Raw genomic sequence first — 22,498 nt, 5'->3', positions numbered from 1 at the left:
CTGGGCAAGCTTTAATCGATTTGGCACGTGGTAATAACAAACCCCCGACGAGGACAACCGAGTGCCAATCCGCGTCGCGTCCGTGGTGAAGTTTTCCTTTACCTTCTACACTTCATTTCACGGCAAAGGCTACCGGTGGTTGATCGAACGCGTGGTCATTTGGGGCCCGCAGATCGAGATGAAATTTTCCGCACTCCGTACATCCTCCGCCTCCGATCATTTCCCGAGCCAACGGGTCAACTGGAGGAACCGAGAAGAGAAGGCGCGCGAGGGAAGGTTATGGTTGATGGAACGGTTGGGCAGAATGGGCTGTGTTGAGTAAATGTGGCCATTGTGTGCACATGCAGATGCTGATGTTGATGATGGGCATGATGTTGCTGGATATGGGCGGTGGCGCGCGATGCAAAACCCTGGCGGATAATGTGCCAATGTGATGAACGTGCATACACTTTTCCAATTCCATCACGATGACCTCCGTCGATCAAAACCACCCCGAGCGGGGTGAGGGTTGTATCCGGAGCTCGGGTTGCGTGGAGTGGAGGAAAGTGGCCGCGCAGGAAAAACCATGCAAAAGGTGTTGTGGTAAAACATTAATTTATGATTCGTTTGTGGGCGCCTTTCGCCTCAAGCCTCCCTCCCTCACGCGTTTTGGAACGCAGTATCGTGCAAATGGATCTGAGAGGACTGCCCCCGTGTCCCACTCTTCCTCTCCCTCCCTCGCCGACAGTCAATTGCATGCAAATGTGTTATGTTTGGCCCGATGCTAATTTGGCAACACTTGCATAATGTGGAGGCCAGAAGCTTCGATCGCTCGATAGCTCCGGTGAATGAAGGCGTACATCTCGCATTCGGCGAAAGATGCATCTTCCATCGTGGCCATTGCCAAAGTTAGCCACCGCGATCCCCGAGCTGGTTGCAGAACCGGCCCAAGCGTTTCTCGTTGATTCAATTAATCGTAAATGATCGATTGGCCACAGCAAACCTGGGGCGTGCAATATTTCGATATCGCCGATTTTCGGGCAAACATTTTTGCTTCCCGTTTTGCGTAATCATATTTCGCTGCCTTGCGGTACAAAGCGACCATTTTGGCCCCGACCAGCATTCGTTTCAACCAATTCCAGCGCTGCGTAACCAAACGCGCCCAGAAGCACTCTGTGGAATTTAAAACGGTTGGCCCGAAAAAAAAACAACCAACCGAGCAGACAGTTTACAGTTTACGCCTTTTTAATGGCCGATCGTTGAACGCGAGAATGAATCGTCAAACATGTGTCTGGAGTTGATACGGGGAACGTCTCGGTTTGCGGACGTTTGAGGCAGAAACTGTTGTCTGTTTGTAATTAGAAACATATTAAGAGGTCTGTTTTCTAACGTACGTATGTCGATTTGGCATTTGCTCTTCCGTTTCTGTACCGAACAACTTTGTGTCACAGAAAGGTTAATGACTGTCTAACGGGTCGGAGTTGTAAGCGTGTGATGGGAAGAGATTGTTAAAAATTGCGCAGGATTACTATCTTGTGTTTGCTGGAATTAAGGAAACGTTCTGTTTATAACCAAGAAAGGTCAGATAATTTTGGTCTCTTATGAACTCATCAATTGAATTGTAAAAGATCGTACTTAAACTATGTTTTAAATACAATGAAATCGTAAAAATAGTTTTTTCTTTGAGACAAAAGTGGCCTTTTGGAGGAAGTCAATTTGCCCATGCAAGAGTTGATCATGATCTGTGAAACTGGTCCAAGCAAAACGTTGCTTGCAGATCGTCAAAGCGAATGTGTCATTGCTTGATTGTTTGAACTTTTCTCCTAGGGAGAAAAAAACCATCCCGCTGTATGCAAAATGAAAAGGTGCAAACAAATGGTTTTGTTGTTTTGCACGTTAGGCAAGTGTCACGAAAACAATACTTCAAACGGCACTCGGTCGGATTAGAGTTCGCTTTCGAAACGGTTGACAGTGGATTTGAATAAGGCTGCTGGAAAAAGAGGCCTTGCTCCAGCCAACCGAGGATACAGTACGCAAATGAAAAGCCTACGGTAGTGCGAATGATGGAAAACGCACCACCGCCATCAGCTAACAATGGACGATCTCGCATCGTGGTGTGATGCCATCTGGCGGGCTGAAAAATCGGTCGGTTGCGCCGCATTCGGTTGCTGTCTGGCGTTTTGCGCAGATGAAGATGATTTAGGAATGTTGCGCAGCCGGACGCAATGGCAAACAAAACACGCAAACGGCGCGTGAATTGGGCAAAGGGAGCTTTGGGGCAGATTTAGAAATACGAGCCTTTGGTGGAGGCAATTAAGCTCAAGACGCAAAACGCCACCCCGGTTGCGATTGCGATCCACGGATTGAAGAAGACTGATCGGTTGATCTTCACAGTTCCGTCGGAGCCCTCGGGTGCCCTAACGGAACCCCAACGCAATAGACGGGAGGGTTGCACGTGATCGTGAAACACGTCAAATACTCACGCATATACTAAATTGTCCACAAGTACACCAAAAATGCTACCCAACGCAACGAATAACAAAGCGGGGGAATAAAAAGCCAGTGGAACCAGTGAGCGCTGTCAATGGACCACAGTTTCCGTTCAAGGTGAGCCGAAGTTACCTTAAGCCAGATCGGGCTCATTCTGCTCGGCAACCGCCGCCACGCGTTTCGGTCGCGATTTGTTTCCCATGGTGTGGCTTTTCCTGCCATTTCCGTCTCCAAATCGAGCCCAAACCCGCGTAGAACGAAGCGGCCTCCCATTCGTTTCACAGCGCGCGAAACGGGTTTTTGTTGAGCCGATCATTATGAGCACGTTCATCCGTTCGCCCTCCGAGGAAGAGGTAGGAGTGTGGGATAGGTGAGGGAGATAATGGGCTGGCCGCAGGGGAGGCTTGTGGAGTCTGCCCCAAGAGTGCTTCTGGTCGCCACCAAGCTAACCATGCTTAGTCACGTAGAACTGCCTCCCGAGAGCACGAGGAAGGAACGACGCCGAGGGGTGGAACCACGGTGGAAGCGATGGGGTGAATGATGAAATTTGTTCAGTAATAGAATGTCCATGAATCGCGGTATTTTCGGATGTGGTTAGAATTGATTCTGATTTGTTTGGAACATGGCTTCTGCAAAGTGAATATTCCATTTGGAAACATGAACAAAATTTATCGCAAAGGGCCAAGGTTTTCCGCCGAATTTTATCGTCCCTTGTGTAATGCTGGTCGCAGCGTTGTCTGTCGCCATGGTGACGCATTACGTGACTTGAAACAAAACAGAACACACATTCTTCCGTCGGTTATGATACCGCAGCAATCGAGTATATTGGCACATCCGCGCGGGACGAGGAAGCTATTTTTCTAATTGGAGCAAATAGAATGCTGTTTTTGTGGAGACCTCCAATGTTGATTGTATGCGGTGGACATGTGAACCACTGAGGTTGTGATAATTTGCATGCAACCGTGCTCAGAACTGCACAAAGAAGAGTTGAACTAGACCTGCAGGAAGACGCTGAGAGAAACATGTGATCGAGTGGGCTTTTAAAGCGTGACACATCGGATGTTACGGCATCCATTCAAGGATGGATGTCCTTATGGCACACGAGCTGGTCGGAAGGCCAGCATAATTTATGAACGTTGTGTGATTATACCGTCAGTGGACGCTAAAGTAGAAAACTCGAGAGCCGAACATTAAAAACTTCCCTGAAATGCGGAACTATTGGGAGTTTCGCGTGCTGTCGCCATTACTCTTTTGGCGCCGCAAGACGAACACAACACCATCCGTCGGACTGCCTCATTTCTCGCGGAATATGCTTTAGGTTCGCTCACAACAATACAAGCTGAAGCTCTCGTACGGGAAGCTGGGGCACAATGCGCTTGATCGAAATGTGGAGAATTTATTCGTTTCAAAGGTCATCAAACTTTTTCCACAGTTTTGTGAAGGATTGCTAAAATTATGTTTATTATTTGCATACTGAATTCATGCAAACTGAACTTACACATCCTAAAGATTATCATTGAGGATTGCAATAATAATAGAAATTGTCAAGGAAAATTCTTTTTATGCATGCATATAGCAGATCCGGTTAACGATAGTCTTGGCGATATTAAATACGATGTGGAAAAATACAGTAATCTTCCGATTATGCGTGGCACAACTACAACCGATAAACAAATTCGATGTATTTGAACATTTGAAATAGAACGCGTAGATCCGTAGATAGTAATGAATCGATAGCTTACAGTTGCCATTGAACGAGCCGCTAGCTTTTGCATATTCTTTATCAGGATCATTTATGAATCAGTGAAAACAAACAGTTTAACTACACAAAAAAAAAAAAAATACGTATTGAAAAAACAGTGACAAGATGAAATGCCCACTGTAGTGCCCAAGTGTGTTAAATCTTTCATAAACAAAATGGAATTTGTTAAATGATCCCTATGGTATGCAATGTTTCGAAGATTGATCTTACTGAGCCCTACAATGATTAATTGGTGAGTTTCGACTTTTGTTAATACCATGGAGTAAATTGCCCCGGTTTCCCCTACAGTCTCTTCGAGGAACCGCCGATTCGTCCGCGATGTTCGCTCGATTGTGTTCTCTTCGCGGATTCGCTGCCCTATTGCTCTCCGGGGCTCTCTGGGGCGCCTTCTCCATTGCTCGTAACAGCTGCAGCAACCAGCGGCCTTTCTCACCTGAGGCTCGCGTGACTCGCGTTCGTTACCTGCGCCGTCAGTAGAGTGTCGACTTCGAAGCGTGGTTCCTCGCCGTACCGCGTTCGTTCGCGCGTTCTGTGTTAGTCAAAGGGTTTTCCCTTTTTTTCTATTAGTTTTTGGTGGAAAGCACATCGAGCTTTGCGCAGCGCTTTACCATCCGTGTTGTGGCGGCGTTGCTAAGACGCGCGTTCCGTGTTTGGATCCCGCAAGCATCCCGTTTTGCGGCAGAAATTCAACCCAGCGATATTCCTCCGCCGAGGCTTTGACCTCGCGAGGGACCAAACACAGTCGAACATTTGAGGTGAATTTTTGGTTTTGTTTGTTAACAGTTCCTGTACAAAAAAAAAAAAAAACTGTCACCATCAGCAGTCTAAACTAAAAAAAATAATCTACTTTGCTTAATTCGCCCAACTCATCGAAAACCCCCGCATCATCATGCAATTCCCTGGCTAAGTGTTTTCCGATCGTTCGTGCTGTTTGCGCTTGTGTGTGTGTGTTGTGCGTGTAAATTTGTGTGTGTGCTGTATGTATGCTGGTGTAAATATCCGCCCGGTGATCGAGTTTTTCGACAGCGACCTACTTTGATGATAAACCGCAGAAAAATCGTTCGAAAATCGACTGCACCACGGCTTCGGGTTGCAGTGGAGAAACAAAACACCCCGCATCCCAATGCAAGAGTTTCGCCGATAACTGTTGGTGCTGTTGTTGTGGTTGTTGTTGTTGTGGTTGTGGTTGTTGGTGTGTTTTCCCTCTACCCCGCGCTTCGCTAAGGTTTCCCTTGTCTCTCTTTCCTCCTTCGGCACGCAACTTTTCTCCTCGCGCCGCGCAGTTTTCTCAATCATCCGTTTGGGGTGCAATTAAATGGATTAGCAACAATTCACAGCCAAAGTAACAAAGGAAGTGCCAAGCCTTCTCTCTTTCGAGACCCACGCCACCGCGAACCACGGGTGTCGGAAAACAAAAATGGTGAACCCGAAAATCGATTGTGAAAACGGTGGGCTATGGGCATCGGAAAAGTGGAAAAATCGTTTGCTCATCGTACGGGCGCGAAAGAACACCGCAAAAGCGAGAAGCCAATGGCCAAGTGCGACCGCATTGCAATGTCCGAAAAGACGATGGCCGGTAACGAAACGGAATGGAAAACGGAAAATCGTGTACGGTGCAACAAAACTCGAGCAAGGAATTAATCGTACCATCCTTCCGTGCCTGTACTTGTTTGTGATGTCCAAAGGGGAGCACATTGGAGGTTTTTTTTTCTTCTGTCTCCTAGTTTCTGGCGTGGCGTGCACGTGTCGGTGTGTTTGTGTACTAGTTTTATGTTTTCTTCAAGCCACTCTCCACCCCCTTGGAGCGTTTGAAAAAGCGGGTGGAAAATGGTGGTACTGGTGGAAAAAATTTGATCGATAAATTGATATGGTACACGGATGGACCACAAACAAACAGAACCCTTCAGAGGGCAACCGATTCATGTTGGGGAATTTAGTTTTCCGGCGCGCGGAAAATGCTCACTGAAAATGAAGTAACACCTGCGAAGGGATTTAAGGCGACAATGGGCGAAAACCTACATGATCTTGCATTGGGCTCTTGGAGTCTTGGCAGAAAGTCACGATCGTCATGCCTCAACGTGTGTCAGTCCATTTAACGATGGTGTTATCTCAGTCAGTGGTTGTATAACGGAGCAAAAGTTTTCCCCTCATGCGCGCTGGTTACCAACGTGATTAACCGTTTCCGAGTTGGAAGGAAAACTGTTTGGTAAACATTTTGCAACCGACGAAATGGTAGGCAACACAATAAATGTACCACTCCATGCGAGGGGTTACTTCCGGGGAACAGTAAGTTGGGTCGTATCCATCATCCAGTAGATTGATCAATATTATTTTTATAATTTCACTATCGCCGGGGAAATGCTTTCCCTCCATGAGACTCTTGGGCAGTTGCTTCAAATAATTGTGCTTTCCTTGCGTTGTAACAAACGTGAGCTTAATAGAAAAGTGATTAGTTCATTTCACGCCCGTTTTATATTTTCTCGGTGCAAGAAGGGTTTACTTTCGAAGCGAGTCCGTGTATGGCTCAATGCTGGCCAACTCTAGTAGAGGATGACGCATTTGTTTTGTTGGTGTTACATGCGTGACGATGAAACTTTCATGACTTCGTCGTCGTCGTCGTGTGTTGCGAGCACTTCATGGCACGGCAGCTCGGCCAGGGTTTCTCCGAGTACAGTGGCCCTAGGGCAGGTTGCGTGTTTCGGCCACGGGCGAAAAATACAGGGCATGAACTATTTCCAAACTAGCTCCGGTGTCCTTGGCCTCTGGGTGTAGGATTTTTGAACCTATGTGTCCTAAATCCAATTACTTTTGGTGTAGGCTTATGTTCCGCGAAAATATTGAATTCGATGAACCCTTATTTGTTCGTCCAACTGAATACTTTTGTGAAGGTTACTTTTAGGATTTATAATAAGAGGTTTCAATTGTATCAAAAACAAACAACTAAACCCTAACAACCGTGTCAACTTACCTGGTCTGATTTATGATCCGCCGGTTGATCAGTCAACCTCATTTCTCACCAACTTCCATTCTTCCTCCATTTGACCTCGAGAATGGTTTTTAAGGCCACCTTTTTTGGGGTCTGTGTCCAATTCGCACCTCCGCAGACGGCGCCCCGTCTAAAAAACCCAACCCAGCAGTGCCTCAAAGCAATCCATTTTTTGGAGGTCTCAATCGAGGGAAATGGTTGTTTTTGTACGTCTCGCGGGGTGGGTGTTACTTTAAAGTGTTAAGCTCCATCAAGTTCCAACCTTCCCTTGGATCGAACCGAACGTCGCCACCGCGTGTCCACTTCCCTTGCGATTCACCAATTTTTCAGTAAATAGCTTCATTTTGTTTCGCCCGGCCGTGGTTGAGATTCTTGAAAAATAACTTTATAATTTTCTCATCAAAGTTTTGATTTAACTGTCTGTGGCTATCGAGGAAGTGCGCTTATTTTGCGAATGTTTTAAACCAATTTTAAGGGGTGTGGGGTCACTGTGGTTTCGGATCGGGTTTTTTTTCAAAATCCCAGCAAAGTTGGGAAATCTAGGCCATGCGAGCTGGCGGTAAATTTATAGTCGATCGATTTCCGAAGGCCGGTGTATGTGGACATGTGGATGATTTTGTTTCCAACTTCTGGCGAACGCGGTCAGGCCTGGCCCAGCAATTAGCAAACGATTGATTAATTTTAATCAATTCACCTCTCTCTTTTCTCCTTACACCACACCAAATGTCGGTGTTACAACGAGTTTGTTTTTGTTACCAAACTTGTGAATTCTTCATTCTACGCTCACTTTTTTAGAATTGTACTACAAAGTGGAAGGCCTCGTTGAAGGAAGCGATCGTTTAGAGCTCGACTCCATACGTGCCTGCGTGGGGTGATGTGCTCATTAGAATTCAACCATTCCGTCGCGTTTTGTACCGGATGCGGGGCGTTTTTTCGTGAGCCTCGAAAACGTTATCGATCATTAGATATGTATCTCGCTCCCGAAAGTCCGTCGCGAACACGTGCGCGGTGCACAATCATGTCGATCAGATCTTTTTGCTTTCGTGGCCAGCTCGTTGCATGCGGCCGGAGTCACTGGCCTCCGGGCAGACTCTGGCCCGGAGGTTTCATTAGGAAAATCGCCCATTTGTGTGTAGAAGGATCGTCCACATGGGATTTCGACGCCGTTACGCTCCGTTGACATTGACACGAAACGAGCGCGTCACATTTGATCGATTATTGGACATTTGCGATTGGCACGTTGTACGAAATACATTCTAAGTTGTTCCAACCCGATCGGAAAACGGTACATTGGACACGAAGCGTGTGTTTATTGGCCATATCGTAGCCCGCTGTTCCTTGTTATCTCCCTCAAACAAGATAAGATATACGAGGGCGAATGTTTGGTGCTGGTTTTATTTTATTTAATGTAATTGTTTATGAGACGATACCGTTGTCTGATCGTCCGACTGGTCTTTCATCTAATGAGAAATGATAAAACCAAACGGGCACCAACATTTGTCGCGTTATCAAAGGGTGAGTCAGCTTTGGCGAGAAAAGTTTGCGCTTTGCGCGATAAAAGAATAGCTCGGAAAAAGCGGGGGGTTTACTCGCAGGCGTTTCGAGGTGCATCGATCCAACACCAAAGTGCCGTTTGATGCCATCATTTACTTTATCTTTTTTTCGTTATGTTTTCGGCCGTTTTGCTTCAACACCTGATGGCGAAAGTTTGCCAGTGGACGTACACCACAACGCAAACACCAAAGCGGAACTGCCACGGCATATATTGGGTCTATAAATAATCCAACGAACGAGCAACGAACGATGCCCAACCAGTTGAGTCATCCGATGGCGCACGATGGAGGTGCGTTTTCCTTCCACTGGGGTGGGAGACGAGGATTCCGATCGTCGGTGCTCGTTGTGGGTTCAATTTTTCGGGGGTTATTTTTTACCCTTCGGCCACCACCAACCCCAGCTAACGTTGAAGCTTTTTTTCCTGCCTTAAGACCATCCGTGGGCTCGTTAAGAGGTCAGTCCGCCGTTGGTGAGCGATTAGTTTTTCCATCGTTATCGTTCGCGGTTTGGGAAACCTCTGTTTAGAGGGCACGGAATTTTCCCTCTCCACCACGCGTTCGTTCCGCACGGAAAGGTGTTTGACATTCGATTTTTCCAACCACCCTCATTCACCACCTCACGCTAAGGTCGACGAATTTCGAACCCTTAGCCTAGGTGGTTTAATGCGGTGTTACGAGCTAACGCGAGTAGGACGAAAGGAAAACACGTCTAACTGTTGTTTTCGTACAACCTTCCGTGACGATTGATAGCGAATAGGTTTCGTTGTTATATAAAGTTGTTTTCAATAATAAATAAATTCCCGTTTTAAATCCATCAGCTGATAAGACGAACTTTTCCACTGCAACGAAGCGCATAAATTTATCGTCGACCGAAAACGTTGGATTGGGTTGATTTGGACATCGGTGGAGGCTTCCCATCATAAGCCTTTCGGGGTTTTTTTCTATCTTCGATCAAACTTACTGTGAAGCAATGCGACGCTGTGGCGTTTTGGGGCGATGCTTTTATACCTCCTATTGCAGCCTCACTTTTCGCCAGTAATAAGTGTAATTAGTGATTTTGGCTCCCGTGTTTGGATAGCAGATAAATTCGCCATTACACCATTTGTTGTGTTTTCTTCCTTTCACTTGCCACCCGGGACAGGTTACGCCGAAACGGGGGGGTTGTATTTCGATGCGTTTTCGGTCATTAGTTGTACCTGTTTTCCCGGCGGGGCAGGTGGGACGAACGTATCGAATGGCAGTCGTCAAACTGGAGCATGGTAATTGCGGGTGAACTACTGAGAGAAGAAAACCCCGGCACGATCGGTTCCCTTTTCCACGCCGTCCGTCCCGGAGCCGCCCTTTTTTCCAACTTCAGCTTGATCATAATTTGATAAATACCCTAACCGAAGCTGGTTGGTTGGTTGGTGGTTTCGGTTACCGATGCCGTTAGGTAAGAAATTCAATTGAATTATTTCTGCGGCTTTTTTGTTGCGACTTCTTTTTCGCTTGTGCGGAGATCTTGTGCTCGTGCTCGTGGGCATCGCATTTGACAACAACCGTTAGTCAATCGAAACGTTTTCAAGCAAAAGTCGCTAACGATTTCCTCTCTGCTGACTCATGTTGCATCTCTCGGGTGCTCGAGCACAATGGAGCTTGGCGGCTTTCGTGATCTTAAGCACGATCACGAGCGCCTTAATCGACACTGTCGTCTCGCAGCTTCAAAAGATCATTCACAAAACGGTCATCATCGGATCGAGAAAAAAAGGACCGGGGGGGGACGGTGACGACTTGTGGCAGGAAGGAAGCACTTTTACTGCCCGCTTGACGTACCTTCCGCCGAGCACGGGTCGGATCGCGTCATTGTAAAAAATTGAAATCCAAAAAGGCAGCGCATCCGATCGAAACAGCGAACAACAACAAACGCCGCTCGTGACCGAAAGCCGTTCAACGATTCACCAACGAAAATGAGCTTCCGATTTCGAGGTGGAGGCAATGGAAGGAAGGAAGGAAAAACGATGTAGCTTTCAGGTTTGGCCGCTTTTTGCACCTTGGAAACCGAAACCGAAACCCGATGAAATACACGAAGCATCCAACAACATCATCTGCCACGGGCACGCCATTTTACTCCACATTCTGTGTTAATCATTGTGCCTCTTTTTTATGTTCCCTCCTCAGGCCGGAAAATGCTTTTTCATTAAATGGTTTTGGCAGGAGTGTTGCCCATTTCCTACGGGGTTTCCTGATTGGTAAGGTCGTCGTGAAATCGTCACTGATTTTTGTTGTAAATGGGCCGAGAAGGGTTCGCTGATGGAAATTCCGTTGGGACACCGCTTGGGCCGAGTGAAACTTTCTTCGAGACATTGTTTTTTTCATAGAAAACACACAACATTAAAAGCGAAAAGCGTTGGTGAATTTTATTCACTTCGAACTTGATATGAATTATTTACTCAAAAGAAATCACGACGGTGGAGCTTATCATTATCGATCATTTTTGCTACGCCTTTGCGAAGGAAACGGAGTTAAAATAACTTTCGTCTGTGAATGTACATAGTTGTTGGAGAAGAGAAGAAGGAAAGTAAGATGGTGCTTGGGTTTTATCGGAATGGGTGCGTTTTGCTTGGTCATTACTGGTCGGTATGATAAGGACGCCATTTTTCCTTTATTTCGTTGCACTCTGATATGATTTATGACTGACGTTTTTTCTGGTTTCCTTTTGCACAAAACCCCCTTTTCCTTCTGCCCCGTCCAAATCCGCTCGCGTAGGTCGCCTAGAGTGAAGATTTGAGCATTTTAATCGTCGTCAGCGCGGTGTGTTTTATGAGTGGACCGTTATGACGCATGGAGCCGATGTCGCAGGAAGTGCTAGCGAGTGCAGTGCGAGACCCGGTGGCAGTGCTGCCCCCGATGTAACGTGAAGCCCTCCGAGAGACTGGCGTGTGTGCGTGTGTGTGCGTGCTTGTGTTGGTTCCCGAAACGACACGACAGGATAAAGAAAAACCAACCGAACCGGCATACATACATATAGCTCTCTTCTAACCAACTCGGTGTTACTACATACTACTGCCATTCTGTAACTTTGTTCATCTACGCCTACATCTACGCTATCTACTAAGTACTCCTTCCCTAACCAAACCCCTTATCGCTTTGTACGTTGCGTTGTGAACTGAACCCCGAAGGCGTTCGAAAGGCACCTTCCAACGGGTCCCCGTAAACAAACACGCGTCTAAAACCCCAAACCAAAACCAAAAACCCCACCCCCACCCAAACGTCAATTTTCATATCGCCCAATGGATGCGCACAGCAAATTGAAGCCCACCCTCGAGGACTACATCCTAGAGATGGAGACCCGGCCACCCGACAGTGGTCTGGTCGCCGAAAAGGATGTCTGGGCGCAGCTGCACCAGAAGGAGGCCGATCTGCTGCTGGCGGCCGAGCTCGGCAAGGCGCTGCTGGAGAAGAACGAGGAGCTGAAGAAGCAGCAGGACAAGCTGATCGACGACTACTCGGCGAAGGTGGAGGTAGGTCACACTTATTTACTTTGGAGAGCAAACGTTTTCCTTTCCTTGCTGGTCCGAATCTAAGCCCAAAGGTCACCGGTTATTGTAAATCGTGAAATGTCTTACTCCACTTTAAATTCATCCAAGTTCATTAGATTCACTTTGGCAAATCTTCGATTCGACGATCGACGGTTTCTCAAAAGGTTAATTTGGCGTTAAAAAACCGGTTCGGTTCCATTCCGCGCTATGTAGATCAAAGTGTGGCGCTTTCGGGCTCGAGCTCTTGCCGTCCTTCGGCTTCGGCAGCTGTGAGCAGAACGGAAAAGTGGTGGCCTATGGTTGAAACTGGCTGCCGTGGGAATCTGATAAGAACATTATTCACTCGCCACAAAGTCAACCGCTAACGGTTGCTCTACATTAAAACGGCAAAATATGTATCCGATCCCCTTGGAGGTTGCTGTGCAGATCAACCGCACAGACCTTCGATCCCTTCTAAAGGCTCGTGTATGGGTTGCGTTGCCAAGTGAAAGGAGATCGCCGAGAATGAAATGGCGTGGTCAACCCGATCCAGGAGGGCTTGTATTGAATTACTTTATCGTGACATTCACACAAGGAAGCCGGCAAGGGGTTGTGTGTTGGGCGCGAGTGGGCGAGACACACGTCTCTTGTCCGCTCCCTGAACTCCCCGTTCCTGCGGTTAGCTTGGTCTGAAACAGGTTTCGACGGTTGGTGGTAGAAAGAAAGACAGCTTCGAACCCGACCGAACCGGTGCATATGGCAAAGCGGATGTCTTGCTGGCGGACAGAAATAACCTTTCGCGACATGCGCGAGCATAGTTGGAAGAAATAGGTCGTTGCTAAACAAAGAACAAGCTTCTCGAGAGAGTCACGTTACGCCGAACCGGCCGAGGCACATGCTATCAACATCCGGGCTCGCCACCGAAAGCTGTCTCGTTTAACGCGCGGCTTACGGGTTGGATAATTTAATTAAACTCGAACGGAACCAATGACTGACGGTTGTAGTGATTCCTTGGCCAGAGCCTCGTCGTCCTAAAGCTAGGAATCCACTGGAATTTGATTAGTTTCGATTAGTGGGCTTTTTCGTTCTACACGGAACCCGGTTTTAGGCTTTTGCATTTTATTCGCCTTTACTACGAATCGGGAGGAACGGATTAGTCTTTGGTTGATTCCTTGTCGTTGAGTGATCGCGTTCTAACTCGACGACAAGGTTACCGCTGAACGTGTGGCGCTCGTGGGACCAAAGAAGCCGAAGAACATTGAAACCAATAGACGACTTCATGGAGTTAATCCCACCAATCAATTGCATTTCCCAAAGCAAACGAATATCTAAACGAATCGATCGCGTTGACCACCTGAAGCACACTCGCAACACTTGAAGCTCACGAGGGTCCACCCGTTTCGGGAACGTGGGTAACAGGGGGGTGTGCTGCAAGAAGAGAGGGGTGGGGGGGGGGAGGAAACAGCGCGAAGGTGACCAAAACGCGGACACAACACCGTCGAGCGCGTGGGGAACCGAGAGCCGAAGGTTCGAAGGAATTACGGATAGACGGATGACGTTATGCGCCATTGAGTCATTAGCTAAATAATTCAAGCTTACCTTTCCCTGCACACAACCCCCTCCCCCCTCCTATCTCTTGCCACCCGGATAAATCCTCCTTTAGCTGCGGGTGAAACAGTTTTTATACCGGCACACATAAACCTATATGGCAGAAGGGGGGGCTATATACACTGTATATTTAGCAAAAGCGCTCCCCCAAGAGCCTGTAATTAGAGTTGTGGCGTTAACGAAAGCCATTACTATTGCAGCACAAACGCTGTGTGTGTTCGCGCGCTCCCCGAAGGTGGTTACGATCGATAGATTCGAGGGCGAAGAACGGGCATCACACGACGTTTTCCAGCCCGATGACAAAGCTTCATAATTTCACATGACTTCATCCTCCCCCCAAGGATATGCGATTGGACAATGTTGACTATGCAAATCGGTCTGGAAGACGTTAAAGATCACTAACGATTATTTGCGAGAAATCATTGGCTGTTGCGTCGAAAGCGAGTTGCGATCGTCGGTAAATACTACCTCACTTCCATAGGTCACAGTTCGCTTCGGCGGGAAGAAGCAGAAGTCTTGCGAAAGTAAAAACAAACCGAAAGTCCTCCCATCCAGACGCGTTGATCTCATCGGGGGGAGATCCGCATGTGCGAATGTGCGTGAATGGTGAGCGCCGGATGAGTCACACGATCGACTTGGCAGCGTCGATCAAGCGCGAACGAAACGAAAGATTGCGATGCCGCGGGTAAGCGACGAACTTGCAAAAGGTTATTTAATCGGTCGTTGTGGTTTTTACAGCTAACCTTGAAGCATTTCATGTGTCACGGGGGGGTGATTGGTTGGTTGGTGCGGTTGGCCTATGGCCAGGAGTTCTAGTTCTGAATTTATACTACCGCTAACACAGGATGTAGGCATTTGCAGGCAATTGGAGGGTATGCATTAATTTAAAATTCATTTCGGGAAACCTCCCGGGTGCTTGATTGATGGCAGTGACATTAAGAATATTATTTGGTGCATAAGTTTGGCCGCACCCAATACCGCCTTCGAAACCGAAAGGCTACCGTATTGCTCTACCCGCAAGCACCATCGACCGATTCCGGTCCGTGGCCTTGTTGGTGTGGAATGACTCATAACCGGCGACGATTCCCAACGGGCTTTGTCGGGTTCACGGTAGGTTCTCCAATTTTTGCTACAAGGTTTCCATCGCCCAGAACGTTAGCCTTCGCCGGGCTCGACGGCAGAAACGTCGAGCTTAAGGTTGAAGGGCGTTCCTTCGCATTCGTATCCATCGGTTGCGCGTACAATCAAACCGACACACACAGAACCACGGTTGTATCCAGCTAGGCGGTTACTAAAGAGCTTGTCAACGGGACGGATTCAATTCTTTTTGGCTGGCGGGCCCATATCGGGAACACAAGCCGAGCGCTAGGCGCTTTAGATTAATGCACTCCTAAACGAGATAAGAAAAGGTTTGTTTCTTTCCTTCGTTGTGTCAGTCAGAATTGTGTCCCCCGGTTGTGGTTTGGAGTAAAATGGATACTTTTCGAGGAAGGATGACGATGTCGTTTTTGCCATTATCTTTCAATCTGATGATGTAATGCTCCAATAGACTTCTCGTGGAATTAAATTTGGCATTGAAAAGCATAAAATAAATTATCAAAACATCGGCACCACTCAATGAATATAGAAAATCGAGGCAGTCGCCGAATTTGTCCAAAATCCATAACTGTCATCGCGTTTGTATAAGATATTAGTGACAATTAATTTTTACCACCGTCTGGATTAACGTTGACGGAATTCGTAATGGATTTTTAAAAGAGTGGTTTTAGAGATGTCAATTTTGTTTGTCCTTGTATTTTATATTTAAGTGATACAGAGCCCTAGCAAACAGTTTGAAATTGGTTGTATCCTATCATATTCGCACAATTTTAAAAGCACACTTTTTTCCAATATAAAAACAATGTATCGTTTTGCTTCCCTCATCTGAAGTTTTCCGAGTACAAAAACTCATTTAATGCGCCTCCGTTTCCAGTCTGATTCCATCGTCCACGAGCCATAACGGGAGCAATTTACTATCACTCTCATAATGAGACCCATCCCGTACGCGATTGTGTTTGCCAGGGAATGCGGTAGTTTGTCACTGTTTACCGGCGTCAAACAAACGCCACCGGTAACTATCAACATCGTCATCATAACGGGGGCCTCCCAGGTTGGCCTTTTTCAAACCAACCAACCAACCAACCAACCAACCTGCCATCCGTGTCGCGGTACGGGGATTTTGCACCGATGGGATGAGATTTTAACGGCTTCTCGTAATGGCCCGACGAAGTCAGTTGTTGTACGGGTTTTCGGGTGACATTCTGTTCACGGTTACTTCCTTCTCCGGGGGGGGCCTTTCATATGCCGTGTCGGGAGGAAATTGAGTCTTTACCGTTGGCGGCAATTGAGTTGAGAACGCTGGGAATGATGGGTTGGAGTTTTTTAAGGTGCGTCTTGGGTAAACCGTCTCGAAAAGGAAAGTGTTGCCGAGCCGAGGTTTCGCGATGTTGCATGAAATTGTACTATTTTTGGGACTAACGGCAGTGAAATAACGGTTGTCGAATCAACTTTTTTTAAAAATAATTTAGGGACGTTTGCAGACACCACTTGAGCTCCCCATTGAGACACTCACAATGCCTTTGGATGTTTCGGGGCATAAAAAAAATCGATTTGGAAATGGTAATATCGAAATACGCGGCTGAATGAGGGACTGATTATGCGTTGATAATTGATAACTTGCGATCCTCACACAAAAGCTCCTCTAAGCCTCGTTGGTGGATAACCAATAGCACACATACAGACACGTAACCGTCTCAGGTTTGTCTCAAGGTGCGTACGTGGCTTCGATGTTCGATTAGAGGCGGGATTTCGAGGCCGCTGGACCGCGGAGCATTCGTTCGGTGGCCCGTTGTTTTTTTTTTATTACATAACCGTGCGCTATAAAGTACACCACCCTCCCCGTTCGTGCCGCATACGGCCAGAAAATTGTACAAGCTTAATTGTTAAAAATCAAATACCATCACTCGGGGAGAGGCCAAATTCTACATGATTAAAATCGCGGCCGGCGATTGCAAAGCGTAACCAACATTGTGTGTGTTTGCATGTGCTCCTATGCGATAACGAACGGTTCTTGACGCAAAACCTGCTACTTACATGCATGCGCACGATCGTTATGGTACGCGCCACCACGGTGTTGGAGATATCCATCTCTCTACATCGTTGCATGGACGCCGTATCTCATGGTCTATGAGGCAGGGAAGGGGATGGTGTGGAGGGATAAATATTTTAACAGCTGATGAGGAAGGCAAACGCATGTATAATTTCTTTTGATAAGCGACCGCGTTCGCGGACGATGCAAGAGTGTGTGGGATGGATGTGGAAAGCGACTCCGCGAGTACAACTTTCTCGAGCCAACCCGAGCTTCGGCTTTGGTATAATTAATGTGAGTTATTGTATTATTTATAAAACTGGGCCACCATAATTTTGCCCATTTTCATAAAACTAACGATCTAGTATGGACTATTACCATAACTAACACTAGAAAAGGTAATTACTGTGTTCATACATTTAATTTTCTATTCCCATCAGTCAAATTAGCCATAACATTATTTTATTGACATTCTAGAAAGTTATCTCATCCGCCTACTGTTGAATTTCACTTGAACGATGGATAAAATTTCAATGTGGAATTTGTTTTTAGTTTTTAGTTTCAAAATTCAAAGCATGCCATGGAAGCGTTAGTTAATTTTAAACAGGTTTCTAAGTAAGACCAATATGATAAAATTAACCCTGGCGTTTGCATTAACTTAAACCCATCTAAAAGAAAAGGTTGGGTTTTTACCAAAAATGTATTAACCAACCACGTTGAGAAAGGAGGAACAAGTTTCGCAACCAATTAACATGCCAAAAACGTCCGACAGGTTTGATACTCTTCGGAAAGTTCTAGAACAACGTTTTATTTGCGCAAAAAAAATAAAAAAAGAAGTAGGCAACGCCGTTCCAAATACGCAAATCATCCGTGTTGGCGATTATGATGTCGCCCCATGTCAACCGCACCATGAGTTCCGGAAAAGAGTGGCCAACCGAACCCGTGTCCATCGACGGTCAAACCGCCCACGCGAACGTGCTAATTTTAACAAAAACTTGTCCCACACTTGCCATAACTCTACCGGACGCGAAGGAACGGATGACGTGAGCCGCCTGCCTTCGCGGTCAACCTGAACTGCTGGCAAAACTGGCGCCGTTGGTGCGTGTGTTGGTGGCCGCCGTGTTTGAGTGACAACCCAGAAGGGACGATGACTCAAACGGCCTGGCCATTTCGGTCAACGGTTTCGGAAAACAGGTTCAATGATTTCTTCACTTTTTACTTTTATTTAATCTGAGCCAACCGCGAGAGAGAGGCGTGGCATCAGGATGATGGGGGTTTTTTTTTTGTGAGCCTCCCCCCCTTCCCTTCCTTCCCTCACACACTCCGTCCTCTATTGATTGATATGCGATATGTGTGCGATATGCGGTCGCCGCACCTTTCTTGGGCTTTACGCCTTTAGGTGATGATGATGTTTCCATTTCAAATTCGATCAACAGTTTCGAACAGTAAACTACGCGATCGTAAACCTCACACGTGGCCCGGCCATCATCTTGCAGCAACTCGGGACAATCTAGCGATTCGGTTCGGTTTGGTTTCGGTGGCAGATTTCGTCATTCTCTGGCGCAAGGGAGGAAATTGTTTCGAACATCGGTTCGACCTGTTGCCAACTTCTCGAGTGTATTTCTTCTGATCGTGGATATCGAATTCGTGTTTTGTCCGGTTTGGATCCCTTCGTCCCTTGGTCCATCCGCTCGTGTGATGCAACGGCGAACCGAACGGCTATGGATTTCGGATAATTCTGTCGGAGGCTTAACCAATTCCATTTCCAAACCAGCGCAACATTGTGCACACCACTTGTGCGATTCTCGATACGGTATGTCGGGCAAGCGAGTTTGGTTCTAATGAGACTTAATTAATGTTTTCTCCTTGAAAGCCTCTTAGCCTCTCAAGAGCCAGTGTGACTCCCGGCCGGAGATGTTGTTTGGCAATTTGCACGCTTCTTCGAGATTGAATCTCCGCGGCGAAGCAAAAACCGATCAATTGATGCCTCGGTTTCGTCTGAACGGTCGATCGATCGATCGATCCATCCGATGTGTATAATGATCTAATTTGCGGAGCTGCCCTCGAATGGCCAATCGACCGATTTGGCACTAATTCAAACGTGTAGCAAAAGTGGTGCTATTTGGCGCTAGATTGTCGGGGGTTTTTCTAGGTTTGTGGGTGAAATTAGACAAATTGCTTGATTGAACCGTTTGGTTTGCTTACGTGGGGAAGGTTTGCCTGCTTGCTGTTAACAGACTCCCGCCAACTGTGGACTTTGGAGGTCGGAACTGATTGGAATGCTAATGAAGTAAAGAATCCGTTAACATCACCACCATAACCTGGAAACTGATTATGTTTTTGGTAAGAAGTTTATTTGATGCACCATTGTTTTTTTAAACAGGGAGTGGCGTTCTGCATCCGAATACAGTGGGAAGTTTGATTTATTGCCCCTTTCCTCCCTCGTATATCATGCCAGAATTTATGCCGTTCTAATTGTCGTTTTTCTTCGCCTATTTACTTTTCGTTGTTTGTTACTAACTGGTTGTTTAGAACGATTTATGGTTCTCCTTGTGGTTGATGGACAGTAACAAACATTAACACATACAGTTAGGCTGGCAAAGTGCTGCTGCCACAGACAATTGCTCCACAAACATGAAACAGTTCCGCTTTGCCTCTATTGGTGGTTCTGACTCACATTCCATGCCAATTAACCAACTTCAACTTGACCAGCTAAGGGTTGGTTAATGCTGTATGGTAGGTAGTGTGACCCTGGTCCGCACGTGATGATGATAGCGTTCGCGAGGTGAGAGATTAGAAACCCCCCCCCTTGTTGGGTCGGCGTTGGGCTTCAAGAACGATAAATCAGTAGCCGGTTCCGTTACCTTCAGAATTCAGAAAGGCCACTGAGATATAATTGGGAGCTAGTAAATGTATTACAAGTTGTTTATGTTGAAGGAAGAAACCTAACGGAAGGTTTCGAGAAGTGTACACCGGTGACCTCATTTTCAGGCAACAATTCTTTCGTGACCTCGTGATGCTAATCGGTTTCTTGTATTGATTCATTTCTCCCTCCCGGCCAGAATTTGGAGCAGGAGAAGTACATCCTAAAGCGCCAGTTGGAAATCAGCTCGAGTGAAAATGAGGCCGTCATCCTGGAGCTACAGGCGGACATCAAGCAGTTCCGGCAGAAGCTGGAAGCGCAGGAGCAGATTATGCGCCAGATGGAGCGCGAGAAGAACATGCTGATCGAGGAGCTGACGGCGCAAAACACGCGCCTCTCGAACGAGCTGCAAAAGTCCAACGCCACCGAGATGCAGCTGTCGGCGCAGCTGCAGGAGATCAAGGAGCAGTGCAATCGGCGCACGCTCAGCATACAGGACCACGTCAACAGTCTGGAGAGCCTGAAGAACGAGCTGCGCATGATCCTGGACAAGAAGAATGAGCTCGAGTCGCGCCTGCACATGACGACGAACGAGCGGGAGAACCTCTCGATCGCGCTGAACGAGGCGTCCGAGCGGATACACATCCTAGAGCGGAGTACCAAGGAGCAGGACACCAAGTACCAGATGACGGTGCAGACGCTCGATCGGTTGGAGCGTGAAAATGGCACGCTCAGCGAGCGGTTGGAGTCGTTTGACTCGCAGCGATCACTCCACAGCGAGTTGAATCACCATTCGTCACTGCTGCAGGAGATGAACGGCGACGAGGAGGACACTGGGATGAAGGACGAAGCTACGCAGCTTGTCCTCAAGGAGGCACAGTCGGTGTACAAGCAGCTGAAGACGTTATGTCAGACGTTGCGCAGTACTCACCATGACGATGACTCAGGTACGTTCAAACCAGGCGTTAATCATATGCGGATGATCACATCCGGAATAGTGATTGACGTAAGCTTCATGGGAATGGGATAGAATATAAATCATAGAAGTAGGTCATTGCTTCATTTTCCATCCAACTCAATCTCCACAGGATTACACTCGGATATGTCCTTTTCGTCGCTCGATAACACGATGGCGTCCGTGTCGATGCCACCGCAACATTCGGTAACGGAAGCGACCAGTGCCAGCATGACCGTTAACGACAAGTTCAGTCGTGGCATGCTATCGTCGGCAGCGGATGAGCTCGTGCATATCATTATGAACCTGGATGCGATGCAGTTCAAGACCATGTTCGAACAGACACGTTCGATGCTGATCGAGCAGGAAGAAGAGCTGAAGAAAAAGAATGACATCATAATGCAGCTGGAGAGCAAGGTAGGTTTTGAGGTCATCATTGAATGTATAAAGTATAATGTACAAGTTTCTTAACGTTCTTTTTGTTATCTTTCCTTTTTTGCAGTTATCGGTCCGAGATGTTGAGCTACAGAGCACGATCGAGGAGCGCAATCAAGCCCGCGAGGATGCGTCCCACTCGAGCCTGGCGCAGGACGAAACGGTTGTGCAGGCCCGAAAGGATCGTGACGCTGCCATCGAGCGGCGTACCAAGGCTGAGATCGAGCTTGCCAAGAACCGGGTAGAGCTAATGCAGGCCAACAGCCAACTGCTGGAGGCAATCCAGCAGAAGGTGGAGCTGCTGCAGCAGCTCGAACAGTGGCAGATTGACATGCACGAACTGATCGAGGAGCAGATGAAGAACAAGCTTATCGAGTCTAGTACAAAACCGCAGCAGCAGCAGCAGGCCCAGCAGTCATCCGGCGGCTCGGCTACCGGCGGGCGCAAGAGCCGGCTCCTTGATCTGTTCTACCATCGATGAACGACTGGCTCGGTATGAACATCGGTGCGGAACAAACGCGGCAGGACGCATTGGTTGGTTCCCGTTTAGGTCGGAGTCGAATTGCGGATGTAGCATCCAACCGAATTTGATCGTTCACTGATGCATTTAACTTATGATGACACACATGAATACCTTTGGATGTGCACGGGAAATGGATGTTGCGAAAGCCTTTTGACACCATCACCGCAAACCAGCCAACCTCCAGAATCGCAGCTGCAAGTGATCCTGCCTTAAAACAAACATGCCTCGCCGTCATCGCTTGACCGTTGAATGGTTTTGCTGTCGGCGTTGCGTTGTGCACTTTGTATCTTCGCCAGCAAATCATTCGTTGCGTACTGCTACACTGGACCGTAGCTACTCGTTCGTTATCGTTATCGGACACAGCCACGTTTAGCAGCGTCCTAGCAGCAGCGTTTGGTGCTGAGTCAAACGTTTAGTTTAAACCTATCGGCAAGACGATGGATTAGAGTATTGTTAATTTTATTCCCTACTACAGACAAAGCGATATTCTTAATTTACTTCTATTAACCCGTACAGTGTCTCTAACCAAAACTTATCGTTAACGTCGTATTGCGAAGCTGCAAAGCCGTGCCGACCGAGGCTGAGGAAGCGTTCGGCGTGCGTGCATGGTTGTTTTTCTTGCGCGTTGTAAAGCAAACACAGCTGCGTAAATGTGATAGAGAATGGGAAATGAAACCTTGTTCGGCGCGTGAAGCAAGAGTGATGCGGAAAGAAAACTAT

The 22,498-nt window shown here is 47.3% G+C and overlaps 1 protein-coding gene across 1 annotated transcript; it reads left to right on the top strand.

The window, feature by feature from the left end:
* Window positions 1-12,039: 12,039 nt before the first annotated feature.
* LOC131288384 (bicaudal D-related protein homolog) lies at window positions 12,040-21,736 on the top strand. The gene is made up of 4 exons (XM_058317515.1): window positions 12,040-12,270; window positions 20,065-20,812; window positions 20,954-21,237; window positions 21,323-21,736. The coding sequence occupies exons 1-4, from the start codon at window positions 12,040-12,042 to the stop codon at window positions 21,734-21,736; spliced, it is 1,677 nt and encodes a 558-aa protein (XP_058173498.1).
* Window positions 21,737-22,498: the final 762 nt, after the last annotated feature.

Source organism: Anopheles ziemanni, chromosome 3, assembly GCF_943734765.1.
Source record: "Anopheles ziemanni chromosome 3, idAnoZiCoDA_A2_x.2, whole genome shotgun sequence".
In the NCBI taxonomy this organism is placed as follows: Eukaryota; Metazoa; Arthropoda; class Insecta; order Diptera; family Culicidae; genus Anopheles; species Anopheles ziemanni.
The sequence above is the reverse complement of the archived record's forward strand: the minus strand, read 5'-3'. Positions and strand labels throughout refer to the sequence as shown.

Bases quoted from the DNA above. Each gene is read 5' to 3' on its own strand.
- LOC131288384 (XM_058317515.1), top strand. From the start codon at position 12,040: ATGGATGCGCACAGCAAATTGAAGCCCACCCTCGAGGACTACATCCTA. The intron at 20,813-20,953 runs GTACGTTCAAAC...CAATCTCCACAG, and splicing joins TCACCATGACGATGACTCAG to GATTACACTCGGATATGTCC. The intron at 21,238-21,322 runs GTAGGTTTTGAG...CCTTTTTTGCAG, and splicing joins TAATGCAGCTGGAGAGCAAG to TTATCGGTCCGAGATGTTGA.